The sequence below is a fragment of the Littorina saxatilis genome, linkage group LG16 (assembly GCF_037325665.1).
Source record: "Littorina saxatilis isolate snail1 linkage group LG16, US_GU_Lsax_2.0, whole genome shotgun sequence".
Lineage (NCBI taxonomy): Eukaryota > Metazoa > Mollusca > Gastropoda > Littorinimorpha > Littorinidae > Littorina > Littorina saxatilis.
In genome coordinates, this window is record NC_090260.1 from 45878042 (window position 1) to 45894954 (window position 16913).

The following is a 16913-nucleotide window of genomic DNA, read 5'->3' on the forward strand; positions in this document are numbered from 1 at the left end:
TACAATCTCAGCAAGGATTTCTCTTTCTTTCCTATCACTTTCTCTCTTTTTATGTGAGGCGTAGGATATACATTTACCTCTTATCTCCAGCAAAATCATTTCAAAAAATAATTGATCATTAATCATCAACACCAAATCTTCATCCTCAATCAAATGTATATTATTTCTGTCATAAACAGGTACAGCATATTGTATTTTCAAATCTAATATCACTTGCTTAACTAATCCAACAAATGTTATATCTTTTAATAGTGAGTTATTAAACTTCCATAGTGGTCGGTGTCTTTTTACAATGTCAGTATTAAAACATAAAGATACAGGTGAATGATCCGAGTTATAACTGGGCATAATATCAACACCATTAACAATTAATCCCAATTGTTCAGATGTTAAAAAATAATCCAGTCTACTTCTTTGTACACCATTAAATCTTCGCCAGGTATATTTTCTTAAACCGGTGTGCAGATTTCTATAAATATCTACAAGATTCAACTGTTCCATCATATCTAACATCTTTTTCCTACTTCTCATTTTATACACTTTTGAAGGATGATTAGAATCAATCTTAGGATCAATTGCAATGTTCCAGTCCCCTCCAATCACAATACAGTCATTATCAAATGAAACAATATTATCCATCAGGTTTTCAAAAAACTCAGGGTGGTCACCAGTGCTTGGGCCATATACATTCCCCAGAGTAAATCGTTTATTCAACATTTCTATATCAATCAAAATATATCGCCCCTCTGGATCTCTCACAACATTATGAAGTTTATATTCAAAATTATTTTTAAATAACACAGCAACTCCTCTGCTTGCAGTACTATTTCCTGCCACAATACATTCAAACCCCCATTGTGATCTGATCATATTTTCTTGTTCAATTGTCCAGTGCGTTTCCTGTAGTAGAAATACATTACCCTTGCTTTTTCTCAACAAATCAAAAACATCTTTTTTCTTTCTAAAATCTCCTAAACCATTTACATTAAAAGTAACAATATTTAATAATTCACACATAGCCATCTTCAAATTTAATTTCCATTTCATACAAGACTGTACATTCGATGCAAATCAAACACAAACATGTCAGCTTGCATGCTGGACAAATTCGACAACACACCTGACATACCAAACTGTCAACACGGACAACAACACTTCGAGTAACTTCGAGTAACTTCCAATGCATACATAGAAACAAGCACTGCATTCGAGTTGATTTGTGGTGCTGCAGGTGAACATTTACATCGTGTGCATGATTCCGACATAACAAGGAATAAATCACCGAAGGAACAGGTACAGTTTTGTTGTGACCACCGTCTTACATACTCAAGGGACAGGAAGGGGGAAGTAGTGGGGGGGGCTGACACAACACAGCAGGGGAAACGACACACAGACTGGTTGCAACGACAACAAACAACACGCACCATACACACACATCTAAACATATACATACTGTAAGTACTCAGCGCTCTCTCGTGACCAGTTTATGTCCATTAGACGAGCTGGAATGTTATCAGTTCCATGCCGCGTTCGACGTTCGCCATTTACACACTACAACGAGTGACAACAACACGCGCAATTCCATTGGCTGTAGTGACGTTGAAGTCACATGACATCTTTGTTTATAAAGATCGTGTACTACACGTGGCTGCAGATTTTGTCGACTTCTGGTTCGAGATTACCTAGTGTTGCGAGGAGCGGGTGGAGGGGGTAGAGGTAGATGGGTTGGTAGACTTTGGGCTGGCGACACGCACGCGCTCTAGGTCGGACAGCTTTGTGATAAGATGGATTCTGTTGTCGTCATCTTTAGCGAAAATCTTGCCGTCAGATGTCCAGGCACTCTGTATTCCCGGACGATCAGCGGCTTGTCGGTACAGAGTGTAGTTTGGCTTGGTCAAGTCCTCCACAATCACCACTTTCGGCTTGGCACCTTTCAGCAGGCGTCGGTTGCGTACTACTTCTTGCTTGGTTTTCCTGGAGAGAAACTTCACAATGATGGGCCGGTTTCTTCCTGCCTGTCTCTTGCCAACTCGATGTGCAGCCTCAATCAGATCTGGCGTAATGTGTGTCAACTTTAGCTGTTCATGCAAGACTGTTAGCACTTTCTTTTCGCTTTCCTCCGCAGATTCAGGATTTTCTTTTGATTCATCAACAAACAACAGTTTTAAGTTGCTGCGACGGGAGTACTGTTCGTTCTCGTTCGCCCGTTCGTATGCAAGTTTCCCGACGTATAGCGCTTCTTCCACCTGTCGATGTGTGTCTTCTTGCTGTTTTTCGCATTTCTGTAGTTCAGTGGCCAGTTTGTTGTTTTCTTGGTGCAGATCGAACACCTCGCCTTTTAGCTGCTCAACCGTACCACTGAGAGCGTCCAGCTTCTTGTTGAGTCCATCATTCATGTTCATCAACATTCTCATTAAGTCTTTGTTTGAACAATCTCCACTGGCATTGTCTTTGTCATTCCCACACATATCAACTAACGAATCTGTATCACTGTCTTGTTCAATGGCCGAGTTGGCCGCCATATTTGTTGTTGTGAGTCTGTTGAAGTGAGAGGGAATTGTGCCCGACTGTTTTTCTTCTGAGAGTTTCGGTCTCTTTGGGGCTTTCTTCGTTTTCTTCACGTTGCTATCAGCGTTGCACTTACTTTCTGTGACAGAAGTGTCGCCTTCCACACTCGAGTCAGCTTGGTTACGACGCTTGACAGATGCAGACCGGGCCCTGTTCATGTCGAGTGCGGCACATTAATTCGGCGTAGTGTCCATAAAACAATAGTATCACCTCTGATTCTTCTGCATACTGGTGCACTGAGGATGCGCCTGCAAGGCTTTCACACGTTCATATCCCTGCACGCTTAAATTAGCTTGCTAATTAAGAAAACCACGATATGTGGCGGAGCGCAGAAAAAACGTGCCTTCTCGCGGCGGTGAGCGGGAGATAACTCGGAAAAGCATGTCTTAAAATTCAGTTTGGGACAACGGACCCACCCACTAAATTTCATAAAGATAGGTGAAGAATTGAAATTTAACGTTTTTTAACTGCCAAAATTATGTCTTTCTTCTGGAAAAGTATAGAGTGAAAATCAGTTGGGGACAACGAACCTACCCACAAAATTTCATAAATATCGGTGAAGAATTGAAATTTAACGGTTTTTAACTGCCAAAATTATGTTTTTCTTCTGGAAAAGTATGGAGTGAAAATAAGTTGGGGACAACAAACCTACCTTTAAAATTTCATAAGAATCAGTGAAGAAATGGGATTTAACGATTTTTTAACGGCCTTTAAATCATTGGTGATGTCATCATAACCCAGTCGTTGTAGTTGTCGTCGTAGTTGTTGGTGTTGTTGTTGTCATGTTCGTTGTCGTGATTGTTGTTGTTCTCGTGTTGTTGTTTTTGTTGTTGTTGTTGTTGTTGTTGTTGTTGTTGTTGTCGTCGTCGATGTCATTTGTTGTTGTTGTTATCGTCGTCGTCGTCGTCATCGTCGTCGTTGTCAGAGGTTATTTCTAAAGATTTCATTGATAGTCTTTGTTCTCGTCACCAAGACTTGCTAAGAACAAGCTTGGAACAGCAAGAGTTCCAAGAACAAGATTAGAACAACTCATTACATCATTACCAGTACGTCATTTGTATTTAGAACACACTTTAGAAAAAAACTCTTCAGCTACAAACCAGTCACCCTCACATGGCGGAGGTGTTTGTCTAAACCACTTACTGAAATGTTTTGAGGTTTAATGACCATACACATGTTGAACCGGTGAGTGTCTTCCGCTGCTTAATTCGCAAATAACTATTTTATTAAAGTCCGCTTGAAACGCTCAAAGATGAAATTCCATGTTAAAAAGTGACAAAAGTTTCACATTTTCCCGTTGTAACAGCTTCCGATGATATTGTATGAAAATTCTGATCCTCTGAGAGGATTCCCCGAAACAAAATCAGTTTGTACGCCTAATTTTAATAGAATTGTCCAAACAGTGTCGCTAATATTGTGCTAAAAGATGAATTCTAGAACAATGTCCAGACAGACACCACTTGGCAAAAAAATTTTCAGTGCTGGGAGATGAAAAAAAAAACTACCTCGCTACGCGCGGGCTTCGCCCGCGCTCCGCTTGGATTAAAAAAATTGACCGATGTGGTGCAACCTGAGCCAACAAATTACCCTACTACTTTCCCAAACCATCACTTTGACACTTAGAAGACAAAGGCCGACTTCTTGGGGAGTCTGGGGGCATGTCCCCCCCTTAAAATGTTGATAAAGGTCATGTGCATGGCTCATGTCGTCAAGATGTTGGCTGCGATGAAAATTCTTCAATTTTGGCTGTTCTAAGAGGCATCAAGCTTCAAACATTGACCAATGAGATATTATCACTCCATGGACGTGTTCTGTGTGGAGTTTTAAACTCCTTTCAGTGATAAATTCAAAGTTTAGGAGATGTTTGATCGAGTATCGACAAACGCATTCCTGTTCACAGTGTTACTGATGTCCGCCGGAGTGAAGGGTAGAGAGTTTTGTTAGTGCAATTGTGTACGAGATTGTAATCTTGAGTTGTTTTTGCCTACAAAACTGAGTACCGGATTTTTGAATACCTAACATTTATGTTTATGATTGTGTGTATTTGTGTGTATGTTGTCATAGCTGATCAATACAGTGGAGGGAACCTACATTTGGAGTTGTGTTTGATTCCTGTATGACAGCATATTAGCTCATTTGCATTCATTCACAGTATTATGAGTCATGTGTTATCAGTCATGTATAATCAGTCATGTATAATCAGTCCTGTATTGTCAGTCCTGTATTATCAATCATGTATAATCAGTCATGTATTATCAGTCCTGTATTGTCAGTCCTGTATTGTCAGTCATGTATTATCAGTATCAAATGCTGACACAGTAGCATGCTGAATAGGAATAACCAATTCAGAATACAGGAGTAGATCGTTCGCCCGACATAACAACATTTAAGATTGAGGCTTAAATGTTTTTATGTCGAGACACCACTTATCACATATTTACACATATACACACACTTCCATCCCCATACCGCACAATCTAAGACTTAACACTGGTAGTAACAGTTCAAACATTTATTGAACTGGTATATACACATGTGTATCCACACATCAACAAACTCCCCTGACTGGGGTTCAAAATTCCACTAGCAACAAACTTGCTGCTGTACATATAATCAGTCATGTATAACCAGTCATGTTACATGTACTATCAGTCATGTATTATCAGTCATGTATAATCAGTCATGTATAATCAGTCAAGTATAATCAGTCATGTATAATCAATCATGTATTATGAGTTATGTATTATGAGTCATGTATTATGAGTCATGTATGATCAGTCCTGTATTGTCAGTCATGTACTATCTGTCATGTATTATTAGTCATGTATAATCAGTCATGTATAATCAGTCAAGTATAATCAGTCATGTATAATCAGTCATGTATTATTAGTCATGTATAATCAGTCATGTATAATCAGTCAAGTATAATCAGTCATGTATAATCAGTCATGTATTATCAGTCATGTATTATCAGTCATATATTATCAGTCATGTATAATCAGTCATGTATAATCAGTCATGTATTACTAGTCATGTATTTCCACGATTGTCTGCCATATTTATGTTGAAAGTCAGGAAATAGAAACATTTGCTGTGCACAGATGGAGTCTCTTCTTCTGAGTTAGTCTGTCTGTCTGTCTGTCTGTCTGTCTGTCTTGTTGGATGTCTGAATGTCTGTTTGCCTGTCTGCAAGTCTTTTCTCTTTCTTTCGATTTTGTTTTCATTCTTTTTGTTTTTCTTTGTTTCTTTTGTTGTTTTATCTTCTGTTCTTGATACTTATTTCTCCCTCTGTTTCTGTCTGTCTTACTTTCTTTCTTCTTTTTTGTCTCCATTGTTTCTTTCTTTCCACCATAAATATTTATTTATTTTATTTTATTTGTTTTAACATTATTTTTATATATTAACTTTGTTCTTCTTTCTGTCGTTATTTCTTCCTTTCTTGTTTCCGTCACCGAACACATTACTGAAAAGCGTACGAACAAAAACAATTTGATTCTTTTCTTTATTTGGTGTTTAACGTCGTTTTCAACCACGAAGGTTATATCGCGACGAAACAATTTGATGAAAGTGGTACGAATGGACACATTTTTCCGTCAAAATCGGTACGAACGGACACAAAACTGTTTTTTGCAAATTCAATTCATCTCATGGTTCACATAGGTCCAATATCACACGCATCCGTACTTTGTGTTATTTGAAGACCATTGGAACACACAGAACTTGTAGTGGGGGCCTCAAGGGCGGATCGGGGGGGGGGGGGGGTACACGGGTTGCGTAACCCCCCCCCATCCCCCCAAAAAAGAGGTCATTTATTGGCTCAGGATGCACCAGATAGCTCTATTTTGCTTCTTTGGATTAAAAAAAATGTCCGGGGGGGGGGGGGGGCATGCCCCCGGACCCCCCTAGAAGCTTAGGCGCCTTCAACTTGTATCTTCGCAGTCATTTTGTAACCCCCCCCCCCCCCTCCAAAGTGAATTGATCCGCCCTTGCCTGTTTCACTCTGATCTAACGAATGTGTACGAACGGAAACGCTTTTCGTACGACGGAAGACATGCACTTTTGTACGAACGAAAACATGGTGTATGAACAGAATCTGCATGTTTTCAAAAGACAAGTGATTGTACAAAAGCCATGGGTTTCTATAAACTTCTGATCAAGCGAAATGTCGTAACAGGCAATGGTTTTGGTGATCATGTGCAAATCAGGGGTCAGATTCGACAACAGAGCGAGAAAAACAAGAAAATGTTTTAAAAAAATCAGGCAATTCTGCCACGTTCGGCCCGCGTGTGTTATAATGAGGATTACTAGCACCTTGGTATTTATCGTACACATAGCCCAACCAATTAACTACCTTATTCTTGCAATATCACAAAAGCGCGCTGCCCACACAACTTACCGCCACGTATTTTCCCCACGCAAGTGACGAAAATGAGGCTGTATGAACGGAAACATCCGATGTATGAACGGAATCAGTTGACACACCATGGTGTGTGTGTGTGTGTGTGATAGTGTGTATGTGTGATTGTGTGTGTGTGTATGTGTGTCTGATTGTGAGTATGTGTGTGTGTGTGTGTGTGTGTGTGTGTGTGTGTGTGTGTTGTGTGTGTGTGTGTGTGATTGTGAGTGTGTGTCAGTCGGTTTGACTGCTATGATCAGGGTATACCAGTGTGTGTGTGTGTGTGTGTGTGTGTGTGTGTGTGTGTGTGTGTGTGTGTGAACACTTAAGATTAGTTGCTTTCGGCGGCACACCTTCTCTTCCTCCACACCGGCCTCATCATTTGAACTTGAAAAAACAACAAAACACACAAAAACACAACAAAAGCAACATGGTTGTGTCATTCGGTTTATCACCGTCAGCATTTTTGTTTTTGTCCTGTTTGAACAAAGTGCAATACTTTTACAACCAAAGAGTTAATGTTAAGATGTTTACATAATGTGTCAAGAGATGATGCATATGAAAACTAATATTGTTAAATGTATATTAACCTGTGGCTAGTCAGCAAAGTGCAATATCCAAGCATGAACCACGCACACAATTCCCAAACATCATGCTTTCCTTTCTGACACAAAATTCCATCCAGGTGAAAACAATGATGTGAACACCATAACATGGTGGGTTTTTTTTTACATTAATAATCAAGCCTAACATCAACAAAACATGGTGTTAATAGGCATTTGAGCAAGCTGTAACACCAACATAACATGGGGTGCTGCCTATCGAGTCTAATACAGTACCGTACTCCTTGGGTGCTGCATAATTGTCAAAGGTGGCGAGATAGGATTAATGTTTTGATGTGGATGTAATATTTAGGAACAATGATATTTTCTTCTTCTTCTTCTTCTTCTTCGTCGTTCGCTTGATATTTTCTAACACTTGACTTATTTAAACTAGACACGCATGCGCCCACTCAATTGGACATCTTTTAGCTTCTTCCGTACAACATAGAAATGTGCATACGCATTCTCATCAACATAAACACAATTTTAAACCATGTAAAGTTAATTCAATTCACAATTGACCAAATAATCTTGAACTATAAACACAAACTAAAATTTAAACTAACACTAAGGTTTCCCGGGAAAACAGAAATATAAAATATGATATTTCACCTTACCTGGCCAGGTTTTTAACTACTGCACTGATTTCGCACAATCACACACACCCACACCAATGTCACAATATCTCTCTTCGAGTCTCAGATACGGAATGTTGGTGGTGGTCCTCTGCTTTCAGTGGATGTCAATATATATATATATATATATATATATATCTTGTGTGGTCGGTGCACTTTTGGGTTCACTGAATAGATATCATAGAGTTCTTGGTTACACACTTATTAGGGTTTCTGAGAAGACGACACGAACAGTTCAGTATGATCAGTTCAGTTCAGATCTTTCTTTCTTTATTTGGTGTTTAACGTCGTTTTCAACCGTTCAAGGTTATATCGCAAAGGGGGGGGGGGGGGATGAGATAGAGCCACTTGTCAATTGTTTCTTGTTCACAAAAGCACTAATCAAAATAATTGCTCCGGGGGCTTGCAACGTTGTACAATATATGACCTTACTGGGAGAATGCAAATTTCCAGTACAAAGGACTTACCATTTCTTACATACTGCTTGACTAAAATCTTTACAAACATTGACTATAATCTATACAAGAAACACTTAACAAGGGTAAAAGGAGAAACAAAATCCGTTAGTCACCCCTTACATTGCTGGAGAGCATCGGGTAAATTCTCCCCCCTAACCCGCGGGGGGTTCCTTGTGAGATGAATACCACAGTTCTTCACTGACGTGTTCTCTTTCTCCAGTTCCAGTCTTGGCCGATTTAGTATCTTGCGTCTCTGGAACCCTGGCACCGACTCCGTTCTCTTTCCAATGTCCCCCTCTTTCATTTTTCAAAATAGTTCCCATGCTTTGTGGCTGCAGTATTCATACACTTGACTTTTAACTCACACAACTAAAACACTGCATTTCTTACATGTATAACAAGAAGGGCAAAGCCCATACGACTCACATGCTTGACCTTGACCTTTACATGACCTTGACCTTCAGGGTCAAGGTCAAATAACTAAACCTAGCAATGACATCATACACTAAGAACTGCTTTACACATTTTTCCTACCAAAATACATGTGACCCAAGGTCAAGGTCATCCAAGGTCATGCAACACAAAGCTGTTAATTCAAGACATAGGAAGTACAATGGTGCTTATTGGCTCTTTCTACCATGAGATATGGTCACTTTTAGTGGTTCACTACCTTATTTTGGTCACATTTCATAAGGGTCAAAGTGACCTTGACCTTGATCATATGTGACCAAATGTGTCTCATGATGAAAGCATAACATGTGCCCCACATAATTTTTGGCTCACGTAAGTGTAGCCTATGCGATGGTAAACTTTGTCTGTCTGTGCGTGCGTGCGTATGTATGTGTGTATGTCTGTGGTAGAAACTTTAACATTTTTGGCTAAACACCGAAATACTCATTTCACGTGGTTAATTTTCAAGCACCATCTTCAAATTATCGAAGCAATGATCAACATTGTGTCGGCATGTGTGTAGTTAAAGCGTGTATGTTAAGTTTGAAACAGTTATCTTCCATAGTTCAGGGTCAAGGTCACTTCAAAATATGTATACAATCCAACTTTGAAGAGCTCCTGTGACCTTGACCTTGAAGCAAGGTAAACCAAACTGGTATCAAAAGATGGGGCTTACTTTGCCCTATATATCATATATAGGTGAGGTATTCAATCTCAAAAACTTCAGAAAAAATGGGAAAAATGTGAAAAATAGCTGTTTTTTTAGACAACATTTATGGCCACTGCGACCTTGACCTTGAAGCAAGGTCAAGATGCTATGTATGTTTTCTGGGGCCTTGTCATCATACACCATCTTGCCAAATTTGGTACTGATAGACTGAATAGTGTCCAAGAAATATCCAACGTTAAAGTTTTCCGGACGGACGGACGGACGGACGGACGACTCGGGTGAGTACATAGACTCACTTTTGCTTCGCATGTGAGTCAATAATACAACACATGCTTAATTACATAGTCAAACCATACAACAAAAACCACATCAAACCCTGTGCTTTTATTAATATTCATCAATTAATTCATTAGGAACTATTTTCTAAACCTTAAAACGCACTGAAACCTAAAGCCTCTTATGACCCTCTGCCAGAGACTAACGTACGTGCTCCCACCCCTGTTTCCTCTGTGTGCTATCATCAACCCTGACACCACCAAGGATGGCGAACATCAAACAGACCTAGCTATCATCAACCCCGACACCACCAAGGATGGCGAACATCAAACAGACCTAGCTATCATCAACCCTGACACCACCAAGGATGGCGAACATCAAACAGACCTAGCTATCATCAACCCCGACACCACCAAGGATGGCGAACATCAAACAGACCTAGCTATCATCAACCCTGACACCACCAAGGATGGCGAACATCAAACAGACCTAGCGGTACCAACGCGATCTCGACTTTGCGATATAAATCACCTGCCAGCGTCACCCCGCTAATTACTTTGCTACCTCCACTTTCTCTTCTAGTGTCTTTGGTTTATTCTTTGACAATATTAAACCAGCATTATCCCCCCCCCCCCCCCCCCCCCCCGCTTCTTTCTCTCTGCCGTAAACGTGTTTTTGTTTGTTTGCTTAACGCCCAGCCGACCACGAAGGGCCATATCAGGGTGGTGCTGCTTTGACATTTAACGTGCGCCACACACAAGACAGAAGTCGCAGCACAGGCTTCATGTCTCACCCAGTCACATTATTCTGACACCGGACCAACCAGTCCTAGCACTAACCCCATAATGCCAGACGCCAGGCGGAGCAGCCACTAGATTGCCAATTTTAAAATCTTAGGTATGACCCGGCCGGAGTTCGAACCCACGACCTCCCGATCACGGGGCGGACGCCTCACCACTAGGCCAACCGTGCCGGTCTGTAAACGTGTAGGGCTAGTTATTTTTCGGTAACTTACCCAACAACCAAAATCACTTACCCAACAACGGGCCTGAATCCTCGATAGCTCACAGGTTGATGAGCTAGACTTTGAGGGAACTACTTTAGCGAAGTTCCGAACGCTCAAATGTACGAAATATACATCTCTAGACCAAACAATTAATACATTCTTTATTTGGTGTTTAACGTCGTTTTCAACCACGAAGGTTATATCGCGACGGAACAATTAATACAAACATATACTGCATTTAAACTAGCAACTACAGGCTTGAATACATTAATCTCCATATATAATCCATAAGTTTGGTTGTTTTCTAAATCCAAATCTAACGATCAGTGCAGAGAAACTCGCTTTAGATCTCTTATGAGTGCAAGCAAACTTCCAAGGAAAGTAACTCTCGTACTCTGTCTAGCGATAAGAGTAGTTGCGTGGACAAAAGACTGCAATCCGACGGTTAGTTTTCGACAATATTTCATTTTATAAACAGATCACACGCAACCAAGTGCACGCATCTCATCAATTTAAAGAACATACAGCGGTTTCATACCTTATTTTGCCCCAGAAACCTGAACTTCATACAGTTTTTAACGTTGGAACACAGGTGCAAAAGTTCGCCTGCTAGTCCCTTTCCAAGAAAGAACATTTCCTAAGTGATACCAAAACATGAACAGAACACACACTATCTGCCTTTACCGCCACAGCAGAATAATAACACAACTTGTTTGTTTGTTTGTTTGTTTATTTGTTGCTTAACGTCCAGCCGACCACGCAGAGCCATATCAGGACGAGAAAGGGGGGGATGAAGGGGGCCACTTGTCAAGCGATTCCTGTTTACAAATGCACTAACCCATTACTTGTGTCCCAGCAGGCTTTAGTAAAACTAAATTAATACCTACTGGAAGATTACCAGTTTCCAGTATGTTAAAATAGGCTTAACCTATCTACTGCTGGACTTACATCAGAACACTAACAGATTAAACTATACATGAATCGCGAGACAAGCGGCAAGAGAAGAGATTTTTGGAAAAAATACAGGTGAATGAGCAAGAAGGCAGAAAAAAGAAAAGAATTCATGAAGAAAAAGAGAGCATGACAGGAAAGAGGAACCAAAAATCTACCTAACAGCAAACTAGAAAGCTCCTGCGGTTCCAAAAACAGGAGGGGCTTTTAATTTCATAACCGCAGTGCCCCACTGCAGGAAATAACACAACTGTGAACTTGATTTTAGTCCAAAACAGTGAAACTGACAAGAAGAATCCAAGCTGCGTGCCACTGAAAATCGGAGAGTCGATGTTATGTAATAAACCCATTGAAACTTGAATTTTTGTTGGTATTTTGAGTAGTTTTGTAAATTGCAACGCCCCTTTTCGCCCAGTGACAAACACCGGCAAAATCACACACAAAGTGACAAAAACACACACAGATCGACACACCTATATTGGTTACAAAAGGTCGAGGTTTACAATGTCGAGGCACAACAGATCGAGGACATTTGGCCAAGAGTCAAAAGGTCGAGGGCGACAAAAGGTCGAAGGTGACAAAAGGTCAACAGCAAATCGTCTAAGGGACAACAGGTCGAGGATTGAAAAAGGTCAAACATTAAAAAAAAGGTCGAGGATTAAAAAACTGTCGAAGTTTGAAAATGTTGACATAATTTTCTGCGTGTTAAATTCAATTGTTTGACTACTTGAAGAAAACTTTCTTTCTTTATTTGGTGTTTAACGTCGTTTTCAGCCATTCAAGGTCATATCGCGATGGAGGGAAGGGGGGAGATGGGATAGAGCCACTTGTCAATTGTTTCTTGTTCACAAAAGCACTAATAAAAAAATTGCTCCAGGGGCTTGCAACATAGTACAATATATTACCTTACTGGGAGAATGCAAGTTTCCAGTACAAAGGACTTAACATTTCTTACATACTGCTTGACTAAAATCTTTACAAACATTGACTATATTCTATACAAGAAACACTTAACAAGGGTAACAGGAGAAACAGAATCCGTAAGTCGCCTCTTACGACATGCTCGGGAGCATCGGGTAAATTCTTCCCCCTAACCCGCGGGGGGAGTCATCTTATTCGTGATCATTTCCTGATTCCAAAAACATATAGATATGATAGGTTGTATTCAAAACAAGCTCAGAAAGTTAACAAGAATACACAAAAGCGCGCTTTCCTGCTTAGCACAATACGCTACCGCACTAATCTGGCGTGTCAATATCACTACGTTTTGCACGTGGAAGGTGAGCGATTTCCTTCATGAGGGGATTGACGAAGCTGTACTGTCTTAGTGAATAAATACCGTGCGTTCAGTTTCATCACGTGAGTTCGACTAAATGCAGTAATTTCGCCTTACGCGACTTGTTTTTAGTTATTCAGAACAGTGTTCGTACTAACAGTGCATTGAGTGACGTTTGTTTGTTTGTATTCACGGACCCACGGCTTTGTCGGTAAATGAAGCGTAGTGTGGTCAACGGTGAACACAGCTCGATACTCAAATTGTTTGGTGAAACATGTCACTGATACGCTATAAAGCTCGACTTGTTTTCTCTTCTTTTTCTTCCATATTCCAACTTTAAAAGCATTTCCAAGCGGAGAGAAAGTGACATTCGGACAGGGACACAGACACAGAATGGAGCTCTGCAAATCACAGAAAATAAAATCCAATAGACACTCGAAGCAGAATTTTCTTCACGAATGGACACTGACAATAAAATCCAATAGACACTCGAAGCAGAATTTTCTTCACGAATGGACACTGACAATACATGTAAAATCAAATTTGTTAATCCTCGACCTTTTTTCAATCCTCCACCTTTTGTCCTTTAGACGTTTCGCCGTTGACCTTTTGTCACCCTCTACCTTTTGACTCTTGACCAAATGTCCTCGACCTTTTGGTTCTCACCCCAATTCTCTTCAAAAACTTACCCAAATGCAAATTGGTATAAAATTTGACAAAAATCTGATATTAAAGAACGCCAACTGAGCTTGACCACGATCAGAAAACGGCAACAACATCGATGCTTCTCTAAAACCTGGAATTACACTCTGAACCGAAATGCTTTTTCTCTCCTGTATGTGTTAACATATGTCGCTTCAAATGACCAGACCGTAAAAACCTAGCACCACACTCATTGCATGCATGCTTTTTCTCCCTTGTATGTGTTAACATGTGTTGCTTCAAATAAGAAGGCCGTTTGAAACTAGCATCACACTCAGTACACTCATACATTTTCTTTCCAATATGTGTTGACATGTGTTGCTTCAAATGACCAGACCGTAAAAACCTGGCACCACACTCATTGCATGCATGCTTTTTCTCCCCTGTATGTGATAACATGTGTCGCTTCAAATCACCAGGCCGTACAAACATGTCACCACACTCCTTGCATGCATGGTTTTTCTCTCCTGTATGTGTTAACATGTGTTTCTTCAACTGACCAGACCGTAAAAACCTGGCACCACACTCATTGCATGCATGCTTTTTCTCCCCTGTATGTGATAACATGTGTCGCTTCAAATAAGAAGACAGTTTGAAACTAGCATCACACTCAGTACACTCATACTTTTTCTCCCCTGTATGTGTTAACATGTGTTGCTTCAAAGAACCAGATCGTAAAAACATGGCACTACACTCATTGCATGCATGCTTTTTCTCCCCTGTATGTGATAACATGTGTCGCTTCAAATAAGAAGACAGTTTGAAACTAGCATCACACTCAGTACACTCATACTTTTTCTCCCCTGTATGTGTTAACATGTGTTGCTTCAAATCACCAGACCGTAAAAACTTGGCACTACACTCATTGCATGCATGCTTTTTCTCCCCTGTATGTGTTAACATATGTTGCCTCAAATCACCAGGCCGTACAACCATGGCACCACACACATTGCATGCATGGTTTTTCTCTCCTGTATGTGTTAACATGTGTTTCTTCAAATCACCAGACCGTAAAAACCTGGCACCACAATCGTTGCATACATGCTTTTTCTCGCCTGTATGTGTTAACATGTGTTGCTTCAAATAAGAAGACAGTTTGAAACTAGCATCACACTCAGTACACTCATACTCTCTCGTATCATACTTTTTCTCTCCCCTAGGTGTTGACATGTGTTGCTTCAACTGACCAGGCCTTAAAAATTTGGCACCACAGTCATTGCATGCATGCTTTTTCTCCCCTGTATGTGTTAACTTGTGTCGCTTTAAATCACTAGACCGTAAAAACTTGGCACCACACTCATTGCATGCATGGTTTTTCTCTCCTGTATGTGTTAACATGTGTTGCTTCAAATCACCAGACCGTAAAAACATGGCACCACACTCATTGCATGCATGGTTTTTCTTCCCTGTATGTGTTAACATGTGTTGCTTCAACTGACCAGACCATAAAAACCTGGCACCACACTCATTGCATGCATGGTTTTTCTCCCCTGTATGTGTTAACATGTGTCGCTTCAAATAAGAAGACAATTTGAAACTAGCATCACACTCAGTACACTCATACTTTTTCTCCCCTGTATGTGTTAACATGTGTTGCTTCAACTGACCAGACCGTAAAAACCTGGCACCACACTCATAGCATGCATGCCTTTTCTGCCCTGTATGTGTTGTAATCACAACCTGCTGATTCTTGTGACCTGAACACCGGAATGTGGTGTCATACATTGGAACTGGATCTGGTTCACGTCTCTCAATTAGTTCTAATCTACCCATGCTTTGAGTTTCTGTTATCCATCTCCCTTGTTTCAGCCAGGTATCAAAATGAGTGTCGACTGCAGTCTGTGTTTCTGGTGTCTGTATCTCTTGTTTCAGCCAGATACCGCTATGAGTGTCGACTACAGTCTGTGTTTCTGGTGTCTGTATATCTTGTTTCAGCCAGGTATCGCTATGAGTGTCGACTGCAGTCTGTGTTTCTGGTGTCTGTATCTCTTGTTTCAGCCAGGTACCGCTATGAGTGTCGACTGCAGTCCGTGTTTCTGGTGTCTGTATCTCTTGTTTCAGCCAGGTATCACTGTGAGTGTTGACTGCAGTCTGTGTTTCTAGTGTTTGTATCTCTTGTTTCAGCCAAGTATGACTGCAATTGTCGACTGCAGTCTGTATTTCTGGTGTCTGAATCTCTGGTTTGAGCCAGGCATCGCTGTGCCCATTAACTGCAGCTTTTCCGTCCAATGACTGCACTGTAGGCATGGTAGCTGTGTTGACTGCAGCTTTTCCGTCCAATGACTGCACTGCAGTCATGGTAGCTGTGTTGACCTCCCTGTCCGGCACTGAAAGGAATGCAAGTGATATAGGTTATGCAAATTAATATCAACAGAGACTGTAGAGTACACACAGACGCTTCATACGGCACTGAAAATTGAAACAGGAAGCCCTGTGGCGCCACCACGCGAAAACATGTAAAAACCTACTTTCGCTTTCCACAGCAGTAGCGATATCGTGCAGCACAACCATAGCCGCACCATAAAGAAAACACAACGGGGCATGGTCTTTGTGTGTGTGTGTGTGTGTGTGTGTGTGTGTGTGTGTGTGTGTGTGTGTGTGTGTGTGTGTGCGTGCGTGCGTGTGTGTGCGTGTGTGTGTGTGTGTGTGTGTGTGTGTGTGTGTGTGTGTGTGTAACTGACTTAAAGAGAGAGAGAGAGAGAGAGAGAGAGAGAGAGAGAAAGAGAGAGAGAAAGAGAGAGAGAGAGAAAGAGAAAGAGAGCAAGAGAGCTTTCTGAACAAGAAATAAGAAATAAGACAATCATCGATCGATCAAGATTCTTTAATTAAAGTCAGCTTAGTCACAAGAATGTTGTTTAAGTTGCTGTAGTGTACAATCGACTACCCATATCAGTTTGAAGTGCTGGGACGACGCAAAGTTGAC

General features: G+C 40.8%; 1 protein-coding gene across 1 annotated transcript; it reads right to left on the reverse strand.

The window, feature by feature from the left end:
- Positions 1–9654: 9654 nt before the first annotated feature.
- On the reverse strand, positions 9655–16392 carry LOC138949695 (zinc finger protein 665-like). The gene is made up of 2 exons (XM_070321480.1): positions 10545–16392; positions 9655–10340 (listed from the first exon to the last, which is right to left on the reverse strand). Exon 1 carries the CDS (start codon positions 16286–16288, stop codon positions 14078–14080), a length of 2211 nt encoding a protein of 736 aa, XP_070177581.1. The 5' UTR covers positions 16289–16392; the 3' UTR covers positions 9655–10340; positions 10545–14077.
- Between the last annotated feature and the right edge of the window lie 521 nt (positions 16393–16913).